Here is a 12,417-nt window from a genome sequence, read left to right as displayed (position 1 = left end):
GCGATTTAGCGTAGTAGTGTAAAGTAAACAACAGAACAGTCAGTGTCTCCCTGCTAAATGTGATCATGAGTGACAGTGGTCTTTGTTGACACAACAGAGCACAAGTGATGTGGTTGTACCAGGAGAAAAATGGCTTATTGTTCCATCTTTGATTGCTCCTCTAAATGCATCTGTAAGTGGAGGGAAGCGAGGCCAAAGCAACTACGTCAGTTTGCTGTGTGTGGCCGCACCTAATGACTATGGCAAACTGCAAAGTCCAAAAAGACATGTCACAATGTCTTTGATCAATTTACACATTTGTAGTGTTGTCCTGATGAAATTAGGACAAACTTGATGTCAAATGCTAAACTCAAAGATGATGAAAGAAAAGACAAGGATGTACAATAGAATGGTACAACTGTCTGTGTTGCTATTAATCCCTCTGTCATACCGCTGTTCACCCCTGCATGATGTGCAAAGGGTTGCACATGGGGAGCCGAGCATCCAAGCATGTTTTCATACCATATCAGACACTCAGAGCCACTCTCACTCACTTAATCAAGTCATTTTCAAGCTGACAAGAAGTGGGGAAATCTTAAAAGTAATCAGTAACTGGCTATTTTCAACTCTGTAATGAGTAACTTTCATAAAGCAGTAATGTGTAATCAGCCTCTAGTCTAGTCTACCATTACCACTCACAGTCTGTACTGTAAGGAAAGCATAGAGCAAGGGGCGTGGCTTGGTGAAGCAACAAATGAATGAGGACAGAAAATACAAAGGCTTGAATTGCACACTGAACTATTGTTGTGTTAAACCATCGTCAACATTACAGTTACTGTCTAACTCGGCCTATCACCATTCAGGGTTGCCAACTTGCCATATAGGCCTAAAACACAAAATAGTTGTTTAAAATAACAACGCAATCTAACTACGCGTCAATGGCTTCAATAAACAATAAAAGCCCAAACAGATACCACCTAATTCAACTAAATCATAAAATATGGTGCTCTTTTGACAGTAGGGAGGCCTATTGCCTAAAGCTACAATATTTGACCAAAACAGTTTATTACCTTTTCCATACTTTTAATTGTCATGTCGCGCTGTTCTATTAATTGCAATACTAAATTCTAACTTGTATTTCCATTACTATAATTCAAGATCTTTGCGTTGTCTAATTCAACATTTTATATAAAAAGACGCAGGCAGGCAAGACAACAGAGCAGCCAAATAGAGCCTAGGCTTAAACTTTTTTCAAACGCATTTTCTTACCTTCTGCCCATAACGTTGCTAAATGATTCACAATGAATTCCAAAGTAAACTTATTATCGTGCCATTGTCCCGTCTCTAATCCGTATAAAAAAGAGCGCCGAAACTTCAATCGAGTCGCAGGAGCGCTAATGATAAAAGATAGAACAAGTGATGGAAGAAAGTGAACGTGAACGTTCGTTCAGAGAGAGACGGAGGGATTGAAAGATCTTTCCTCTTTGCCCAGGCTGTCACCAGTCAGCTAATAACAACTCCCTCTTCTTCCTGGGATCGTTTTACAACCCGACTAGAGTCCAGCAGCAAGTATCTATCACAGTGGAAAGTGAATAGCCTACAACAGGCCCCTAGCCACGCTGAGCTCTGCCTCTGACCATACTGCCTCTGACTCACTCAGCGGCGTCAGTTCAGAAAAAAAGCTAAGGTATGGCAACATGACTGGTGTCTTGCACGCGCGCATGCAAGACACCAGTCATGTTGTTGCAGTTGCCATACCTTAGCAACAGGCACGATTACAGTACATTTTATAGCCTGTAGCCAAGGTATGGCAGCTGCCATAGCTTGCCATACCCAATTGACGCCTCTGGACTCATTGACTGGATAAAAAGCCCTATGTAAAAAGCCCTCGCGCATCGCTCGCATCGCATTGAAAACCGCAGATCATCATAAAGCGTCGCATCGCAACGGGTTGTGAGCTTAGCCTTGTAGATCCGCTATTTTCGTGAGACGTCGATCGGCATGCAACAAGTATAATAAACCTGGCGCAGACAGAACAGATCCAAACTGACAACATAGATTCGAAATTTTCTCCCTCTTGATTTGAATCAAGATAACTTACCGGTAGTTAGAGACTAATCAGACTATATAGTACGCTACTTGTTCTTGTTGTCCGACTTTCTTTCTTTTTTTTTTCAGATAAACACTATTTTGCCGCTATCGTCCCAGTTTTGGTGGCTCGTCTGCTTGCATTTAGCTAGAGATAAGCATGTTAGATAAATTTAATATATAAATTAATAATTTTTTATCATATTAATTTCATTTCGTGAATTAATTTTCTCAATTGACTTGAATAGGTAAATGCAAAAATTAAACTTTTCCAAAATATGGAGATGACATCATAGATGTCTGACGTCATAGACCACATGAGACTGACACAGTATGTCCATATATGGGCATTCCAAGATGGGCTTAATATTGATGGGATCTCCATATATGGGCATAAAAGGAACATGGACGGAATGGTAAGCACTGCTCAAATAGGGACTGACAGATACACAGAGCTATATGGGTATCGACGACTGTCATAGGTCATAGATGACTAACGTATAAACTGGCACGCCATTCATTATTAGACCCCATCTTGCTTTACTGATAGTAAAGTTGGCATTTGTGTTGTGGAACCTTTGACAGGACAACATAAGCCAATAAGCAGGAGAAAATCCTTCTTTTCTGCTTGTGTAAGTGGAAAACCTTGTCCTTGAGTGACTGTGATGATGAATCACTGTGACAGGAAAATGTATCCCCCCCATCATTTATGCAAAGATTCAGCTACTTTTTTACTTTAATTTGTATTGGGATACCCATTTGGCTTTGAGCAGAGTAATGCCATTGAGCCTTCGTTTCTTTTCTTTAAAAAAAAAGAAAAGAAAATAGGATGGTAAGAAAATGGCAGCATTATTCTTTCAGCCACCAGGGGCGTCACATGGGGAGGAAAAGTGGGACTGAGTTACTAGGGCCTAAGGTGGAGGGGCCTTAATTATTTTATACTTCAGCTATTTTTGAAAAGTCGTGCAAATCTGTGCAAATCTTTGAATATGTATTTTTTAAGCGAACATTTGTAACTCAAATTTCTCTTCTGGGGGGTCCCTAGAACTAAATATTTTGAGATGGGGGTCCGTGGCCAAATACATATCATTTTGAGGGTCCTTCACATGAAAAAGTTTGAGCACCACTGACATAGAAACATATATATATATATTTTTTTAAACCTTAGAAGGATTTGAAATTTTCAAAAACTTTCAAAAATAGCAGATCTACAAGTTCGCAGCGCGGCACTTGGTGCCGCGCTGTGAGCTTGTAGATCTGCTATTTTTCAATAGTTAAACTACCCAGGGCCCAGAATTTGGTGCAACACCCCTGCCAACCACTATTAAACTATATAGTCTACTAGCTGGGTCCAAACTGGGAAAGTTCGTGCACTTGGTGGAGAGTTTTTGATTTTTGGTATGGTGTTAGGTATGGGTATAAGGTTTTCAAAAACCATCGCAAACAAGTTGGGCTCGCCCCCTAGTGGTCTGTTTGCAATGAATCAAATATTAGATACGTCAGTATATGGTTCAAACCCCAAATAATTGATGAAAGAGATTTTTCAATGGATTCTGTTACTATTGGGTATGATAAACAACATACTAAAAATTCTGGAAGAAATAACTACCGGAAAGGCACCATTTTCAAGATGGCGTCCACGATGGCTGCCGGGAGCTGAAAATGCCTATAAACTGGGTTTTAATGTGTAAAAATTCATAATAAATCTGCACTTGATGAAGAGTTTTAGATTTTTGGTATGGTGTTAGGTATGGGTATAAGGTTTTCAAAAACCATCGCAAACAAGTTGGGCTCGCCCCCTAGTGGTCTGTTTGCAATGAATCAGATATTAGATAGGTCAGTATATTTTAGACCACTAGGGGGTGAGCCCAACTTGTTTGCGATAATTTTAGAAAACCTTATACCCATACCTAACACCATGTCAAAATGTAAAAGCTAGTTAAGTGCATATTTTATATGAATTTTTACACATTAAATAGGCATTTTTAGCTCCCGGCAGCCATCGTGGACGCCATCTTGAAAATGATGCCTTTCCGGTAGTCATTTTTTCCTAAACTTTTAGTATGTTGTTTATCATACTCAATAGTAACAGAATCCATTGAAAAATCTCTTTTATCAATTATTTGGGGTTTCAGCCATATACTGACAGAACTACTATTGAATTCATTGCAAACAGACCACTAGGGGGCGAGCCCAACTTGTTTGCGATGGTTTTTGAAAACCTTATACCCATACCTAACACCATACCAAAAATCAGAAACTCTCCACCAAGTGCACCAAATTGATGATTTTTGACCAGTTTGGCCCTAGCTATACTTAGTTGGCCAGTGTCCCCCCCAGGGCTTTGCTCTATGCTAGGACTGCTCCTTTTTGTTGCATCTTACATAGAACTCCCACAGAATCGCGATTTAACTGTGATCTGGATGATTCATTTAGAAATGCGAAGCATGTGGAATTTGTGGATATGCCTGGAAATGGCTCAACTGCAACCTTAATGGCACTATGAAAGAGTGGAATGCTTTTTTGTCTGCTGCTGTCTTCTATTTCAATACCTGTCATTTTAGACACAATGACGCATGGTTCTCTAATTTAAGTTTAACGCTTCTTCAGTTACTCGTGAAGTTAAAACTGTAGACAGCAAATTAGGTCTAAGATTATACTCGCACGGTATCTCTGGGCCCACAACCCTGTTTGATTGGGTAAATCTGGTAAATTTGTTGTGCACACTGTGCCAAAATCTAGAAATCAAATGAGAGAATAGGGTATACTAAGCAGATTGAAAAATACATAAATAAATGGGTTTAAGTCCCACTAAACCCTTCGGGTGTTTGTGTGCGTTAATAGTAATTGGACACCATTGCAATAGTGATGTCACACAGCCGTGTGGCATTACCAGTGAAGATAGAGAGGGACATTCAGTGATGCAAATCTTATGATTGCATCATAAATACACTGAAGGCAAAGTGTACTGTACATACTAAAGGAGCTATAGTCAACTTTTTCATTGTAGGGCCGACACTTTGTTTACATCCTAGTCTATAGACTAGAATGTAAACAAAGTGTCGGTCTGACAATGGCCAAAATGATTATTTTATCATTATTTTACGCTTTTTGTGGTCATTTCTGAATAGAAACACATATATGAAGCTTATTTTTTTATAAAATATTTTCGAAACATTCTTTTTATTTTCTGTTTTTCAAGAAAAAGTTGACTATAGCTCCTTAATTTGCATTATTTTATAGCAAGTCCTACCAGCAGGAACCAGCAGGTGAATGCCCATAAACAAAAGTAGCCTGTCTGCTTCAAAGAAGGCAAAATAACTGTCATTTTCAACACAATCTCATCTACAGTATTGCACTCTGGAGTACCACTTCACACAACTTCCTCCCAGTGGCTAGCATAGTTTCACAGCCTAGACCATATGCACCAGGAAATTGTCTAAGCACCCAAGGGACAGGAGGACAAATCATACTCTGTCTCTCTTCTCTCCTGCACATAACCAGCTGTCTTGGCTCATATATGCTTACAGCTGTCCAAATCACTTGTCCCCAGACATGACTGAGGCCTGGGATTCAGAGGGATAGAGAAGGGATGGAAAGAGGTGGACACAACATGTGGGTAAAAACACCTGGCAGGTCTCATAGGGCCAGCTGGAGAAGCAATGAACATCGACCATCGCATCCTGCATCCATCAATAAAGGTGTGTGAATATACTGGCCTCTGTTAAAACTAATTGGCCCATTTTCACTCTCAGTTAAAGGATTTTCAGTTAAAGGATTTTACTGTGTAGTACAGTAGTGTACGGGCATAACCAGGCTACTAGTACAGTAGAACACAAATCGCATATGCACCTTATCTGGTTAACTTGTCAATGTATATTGCAGATGGACTTGACACATGGAATGGACAGAACAAAGCATTAAAAACACACTGGATTCTGCAGTCTTTTTTAAAACTGAAACACCACTGCAGCATATGAACAATTCCCATCACAGCAGAACAAAGTTGTAACAACACTGGATCCAGTCCAGGGCTGTCAAACTAATTTTAGAATGCAGGACAGACTGGTCAAAATGTGACTTCAGTTTGTGTCTGTGTGCGACTGTGCGTGCATGCTCCCAATGCTGAAAAGCATGAATGTTGAAGCTTCATAATAAGGTCTGTGCTCTCATCAATTGCTATAAAATGACGTTTGGTCTTGGTTGACTGTAAAAATGTCCTGCAAGATTCCTGAAGATTCCTGAAGTGCAGTGCTCAGGGGCGAGACAACATAAGTGGAGCAAGGTCCTTACACACAGCAGGAGGTTACCTGCTGCCTCCAGTGTCTTTGACGTATGGCAGTTTTGCCATACGGTAGCAAGGGGAGAGAGAGTCGCTGCCACACCCACATAGATCATAGCTGGATGTGGTTTTGTTTTTCTTTCCTTTTCTTCTTCTTTACTTTATTATTCTTTTCCCACAAGTCTTCCCACAAGGCCAGTAGTTTGACACCCCTGATTTAGCCAGTGCGAGCATGTAAAAAAAAAAAAAAAAAAAAAAAAGCACTACTGGGGTTCCCTGCAGGAATGTATGCTTTCAGTCACCATGGAGAGGCAGACAGAGATTCTTACTGTTGCAGCACAAAGCTTAACTCTCAATGCAGGGTTTTACAGCCCCTCTCATTGTAAAAGGATTAAATAAATCAAGGCCAGTCTAGACCCAGCACCATGGTACCCCAGCCGTGGCCTTTCAACTTCAACCAAACAGAAACACACAAATATAGCTGGCTATGGCCCAGAAACAGGGCAACACTTGACAGCCTTCAGAAATGCTGTAGTAACCTCGCCTGCCCCCCAAACCCAAAGTAATTTACATGCATTTTGAGAAATACAATATAGACTCTACGGTAAAGAGAGAGAGAGAGAGAGAGAGAGAGAGAGAGAGAGAGAGAGATTTTCCTATTTCTGCTGTCATGCCTAATTCAGATTGTGCATTTTTTTGTCTCATCATTTACTTGGAAAATTAACTCTGATAAATGAATTTAAACAAATGCAAAACACAGCAGCAAATTAACATGAGGGACAATATGAAGTGTAGTGAAACTAAACTAAAAGTTGGAAACTGTTTGCAGCATCTCTAAACTCAGAAAAGAGTTTATGGCAAATGTAGTTCAAGAAAAACTCCACTAACTTCATCTGTATTTGAAGAATATATACATGAATTATTGAATTACATTAGGGTATTAAAGGGACATACAGTTAACAAACATATTCTGAATTAATGAAGTAAAAGAAAGGTTAGCCTCTAACTATGCAACACCTTCTGTTATTGGTTATTGGTGAAACTTCCCTTAGAACATCTCCAATATCAAGCTAGAGTAGAGCAGTTTTGAGGATCCTAGTGTGGGCGCAACTATTAGTGTTGTCACTAGTCACACAGTATTAACACTTTGACTGCCAGACCCCCCCACCCCCCTCCCCCGGCCAATGCCACCATCAAGGCCCATTCATTTCTGCCCCCATTCCAGAGAATAAATTGAAAATGATGCGATGGGAATATCGGAACAAAAATGGGAGATTTGGTAAAAGAGGATTTTTTTTTTTACTAAAAAAAATTTGGAGTGATTTCGGTGAGCGGTTTTGGAGATAGGTGCTCGAGAGTGCACACTGCGCAAACCAGTCAATAACCTCAGAAATCTAGATTCTGAGATATTTGAGTTCAAAGAAAAAAAACTTTAGGAAGCCATAGCAACAAATTGGTAAATGGTAACGGAACACAAGTACCCTTGACAGAAAGAATAGCATGCATACTTTCATTTTATGCAAAGAAAGTGAAAAAAATATTGTACCATCGTCTAGTTTCAAGGGGGCAAAGTGAAAAAGTATGAAATGACTCAGAAGGTGGAAATTGCCTTACATTTTGATAGAACTATGCACTGTGAATTCACTGTGTTTTTACCTGGTCTAAAAGGTCAGGAAGACAAAAAGTCAGAAAAGCGATGTCAACCTTTTATTTTATGGCAACATCGAACCCTAACCCTGGTGAGTACCTCACACATCCAGCATGAACATATTTATGTTCAACAATATTTACAAATATTTCCAAAAAAGAAAATCACAAATATGACTTCACAAAAATAAAATATAACTGGATAAAAGTAAAATAAAATAAATGTGCAGCAAGTAAAGAATAAATAAAATAATATAAAAGTCAAAATAAAGTACTGTATTCTCAAAAAAGGCATTCAACAAGCCAACATTCAGGAGTCAAAGGCACCACAAATCAAGGTCAAAGATGGTACTGTTCACTGTGTGTGTGTGTGTGTGTGTGTGTGTGTGTGTGTGTGTGTGTGTGTGTGTGTGTGTGTGTGTGTGTGTGTGTGTGTGTGTGTGTGTGTGTGTGCGCGCGCGCGTGCGTGCGTGCACCTCAGGTACCTCAAAATGGCCTGGTACCTGTTCCTTGCCATTGTTCTGGGAAAGTACAGCGTCGGCATGGCAATGTTTTTTGACCAGTGCATGGCTCTCCGGCTTGTGAACGATAGCTGTGAGGAAGAGAAGTCCCAGAAAGTTCTTCAGCTCCCCTAGAGTGACATTGGTCCAGGCAGCGAACCTACAGTGTGTATGACCTATGCCTGACTCCTCCGCTCTCGCTATCTCCGCCATCATACTGTCCTCTGCGTTGTCATTGGTCTGGTTGCAGATCGGGCTCCCATCCTTCCTCCATCCAGTCAGACTCCACGGGCCCTGTATATGATAGAAATAAATAAAAAATACTAAATGATCGTGCTTCTGTATAATTTGTATGTTCTTTAGCAAAGGCTGTCGCACAAAAGTAGTGAAAACAGCAGATCTACAAGCACACAATGCCTCGCGGTGCGAGGCGTTGTGTGCTTGTAGACACACACACACACACACACACACACACACACACACACACACACACACACACACACACACACACACACACACACACACACACACACACACACACACACACACACACACACACACACACACACACACAGATTGTATTACTAAACTATCTATCTAGGTATACACACACAATAAAAACTAAACTATAAAGAAATGTATTCTTACTGGAAGAAGTTGGAGGAACTTCATACACCACAAACCATGGATTGACATCTAGACCTACTGCACATACAGTATGAAACAGAGCTGATACCTTTATGTACTATGAGGAAAATAATGCTGCTATTTGTACCCTGTATATATATAAAATGACACAATGCGACATAGCTCTGTTTGAACAATGCTGTACCCCCTCCAAATGTATATTTTCAACTGTTTTTTTTATTGTATTTGTGATACTTGCTTTGGCAATGTAAACGTATGTTTTCTCATGCCAATAAAGCTCCTTTGAATTGAATTGTATATTACCAAATGCACCCCACGTGGAAAAAAAACAATAGCAGGTCAGGCTTATTGATTGATTGAAGAATGTATTACAAGCTTGCATTAGAAAGAAGTAGACCTACAGATTCATGGCTCATTTCCACAGGAACACACTTTATGCATCTCATACAGTGGTGTGTGTTCTAGACTAGAGGGCATACGATCAGCTACTATTCGGGCTAATCCTACCTGCCCCTGCCTTTTATTTTCCGACAGCAGACGCCGTATACGTGCGTTACAGGTAGAACTCAGCACTGAGCTCATATAACATTGAAAGACAGACGTAAAGAACAAAGTGAATCGTAGAAAACATAAACTTTGTAACGCTTACCGGGTTCGCAGTGCATCCTACAGGGCGCGGGGAGAAACGGCAGCAATCGGTGCTCTGCCTTCTGGCCGCCAGATCCAAAATCGAGGCCGTGGATCCTACCAGCCGAGGCCTTCGATGAACCGATCGCCCGTTAGGAGCTCTTCTCGCCGCCAGATCCAAAATCGAGGCAGTGGATGTAGCAGCAGAGGCCCTCGCTAGTCGCTGATGAACCGATCGTGGAAGAGCGCCGGCCACCGCCGTTGACTGCGGGCTTGGTGTCCAGAGTCAGACTGTTCACGGGGCATGGCGCGGGGGGGTGTCGCTCTCCATTCCGACATGTCGCCACTCCGCTGACCCGGCGCGGGGAGAGACCACGGGATGCGGGGCATGATTCTATGATTTTATAACTAAATTCTCTGCTGCTTCTGATTCTCGCTCTTTCTCTCAATATATCTCTCTCTCCCTCTGATTGCTGTGTGTCCGGTTACGTAAAGTCACTCTTGTTGTTTGTATAATGGGCCTCTAGAGTAGACCCTTGTGTCTGGGGGGAACCGGCCAATCAGCATGCTTGAATTTGGTAACATGAGCGTGTGATGTCATGCAGGGGCGTCAATTGGGTATGGCAGGGGTATGCAGCTGCCATACCTTGACAGGGGGAAATAATAAAAATGTACTTTTCATCGTGCCTGTTGCTAAGGTATGGCAACATGACTGGTGTCTTCACCAGACACCAGTCATGTTGCCATACCTTAGCTTGTTCTGAACTGACGCCACTGAATTGTCATGCATGACAACCGTCCCATAGTCCAAAAGGGCTGTATCTTGGTTACCGCATAGATCCAACACTGTACTACTGTAATATGAAAAAAAAGGGTCGGGCGGTATATACCTCCTAACTTTTTAATTGGCAAGATTGCGCAGGAAGTGGCGGGCGGTATATACCTCCCGTGGCAGTCAAACTGTTAAGAGTGCTTAAAGGTGTAGAGTTAGTTTTAGTGTTAGTGGCAGCAGTGCTGCACAATTAGAAATTCTTTAAAAACATCATGTACCTGAATTTACGCCGTAGTGGTTTAGCGGGCCTGCCACCCATGCATTGTCTGGCTTTATACTCTCCATCTCCAAGTCTGCATGCAGCCAGATGAACCAATGGATGGATGGATGGATGGATGGATGTGTGGAGGGACGGATGGATAGACGGACGGACATGCGCATGGCACGCACGCAGCAGCATTGGCAGAGGGAGAGAAGCGCTTCAAGTTAGACAACATAATCAGCTGTGCACTTTTGTACTGCGCCATGCAAGGCGTTTAGCATTCTATATTACCCCCTTTGTTCCCACTTCTTGTGTCATCAACGTTCTCAATGTTTTTAGGAAAACAGATGTATGGCACTGGTATGTATGTACCTGTATTTATGATGTGTATTATGTAAGTATATACATATGTACAGTATGTACTGTATGTATGTACACTGCACTGTTTGTATGCATCTATGTATAACATACAGTAGAAACTGTTTTAAACTGTCTATTTACTACTGTGACTGTGAGTATGCTGTTCCTTTCATGTCATCTTTTCATTTCCTTTCATGTTTTAATGTGTTGAACCCAAAGACAAATTTACAAACAATAAATTCATGTCTCATATAATCTTATGTTATAATAGTAAAACAATAAATTGTGTTCTATTCCAGGGAAATAGAAAATTACAAATATGTCATGAGTGACTAACTTCCTTCTTCACAGCTCATCCTCATACTATGATAGATTCATTTCTCTTCCTTATTCGACATGGAAGCACATAATTGCTATCAATGGAAATGTCTGTCTATACATTTATTTATATGGCTGAAGCATACCTAATTTGCATTCATAAACCAAAGAAGTGGCGCGTAAAAATGTACGATATAATCACACTTCATTTGCTTAAGAGTTATCAATATATATTATAATATAATATTGACATGGTAGCATCAACGCGTATTATCATTTGTTAAAGTAGCAAGCAGGATAAAATTATGAGCCAAAAGCTGAAGAACAAAATTCCATGCACATGCAAAAATGTATAGCGTGTTTATGGCTGAGTGTATGCTAAAGGGGGTCAGTGAGGAGGATGCAATGTGTATACCAGCACGCACAGGGTGGGAAGAGACTCCAGGAAGCAGGCTGCAGACCTGAGCAGGGGGATGCTGAGGCAGACAGCGGAGGGGTGAGTCATACAAGCATAAAAAGCAACAAAACAAAACAAAAAACAATCCCATCTAATACGTTCCTCTGTTCAGTGAAAGGACAACCGCAATAACAATGCATGGTGGCAGTGGAAAATACACAATGAAAAACATTCTCATATTGTGAACACTAGGCAGCCCAACCACCAGGGTCAGTTCTGCCCAAAGGGTTGAGTTTGGGGTATAGTATTAGATTCTACATCTGTTGTCCTCAGCCATGCTAATATAAGTAAACACCAAAACAAACGCAAATGCACATTTAACAAATAAGGAAACAAAATGAATAAATAAATAATGCAAGCAATAGCCCAAAAAGCTGATTAAATTAAGTCAAAGAGACGGAACAAAGTGTCTGTTGCATGCACTGCAATGCTTTACTCAACAGCGCAAAATGCGAGATCTGTCCACGACACACAATG

At 40.9% G+C, this 12,417-nt stretch overlaps 1 protein-coding gene across 4 annotated transcripts in view; it reads right to left on the bottom strand.

The window, feature by feature from the left end:
- The window catches only part of arhgap32b (Rho GTPase activating protein 32b), a 108,662-nt gene that overhangs the window by 23,698 nt on the left and 72,547 nt on the right, over window positions 1-12,417 (bottom strand). For 2 of the 4 annotated variants that reach the window (XM_080749156.1, XM_080749158.1), the window contains 2 exons: window positions 11,909-11,959; window positions 10,822-10,896 (listed from right to left, as the gene is read on the bottom strand). In XM_080749156.1, the coding sequence (XP_080605282.1) occupies window positions 10,822-10,896; window positions 11,909-11,959 (126 nt within the window). Of the gene's footprint in view, window positions 1-1,248; window positions 1,357-10,821; window positions 10,897-11,908; window positions 11,960-12,417 lie in introns of those variants that run through there. The other 2 variants (XM_080749157.1, XM_080749159.1) reach the window with 2 other exon arrangements.

Source organism: Nannobrachium achirus, assembly GCF_963921795.1.
Source record: "Nannobrachium achirus genome assembly, chromosome: 19".
In the NCBI taxonomy this organism is placed as follows: Eukaryota; Metazoa; Chordata; class Actinopteri; order Myctophiformes; family Myctophidae; genus Nannobrachium; species Nannobrachium achirus.
This window is presented reverse-complemented; position numbering and strand designations above follow the sequence as displayed.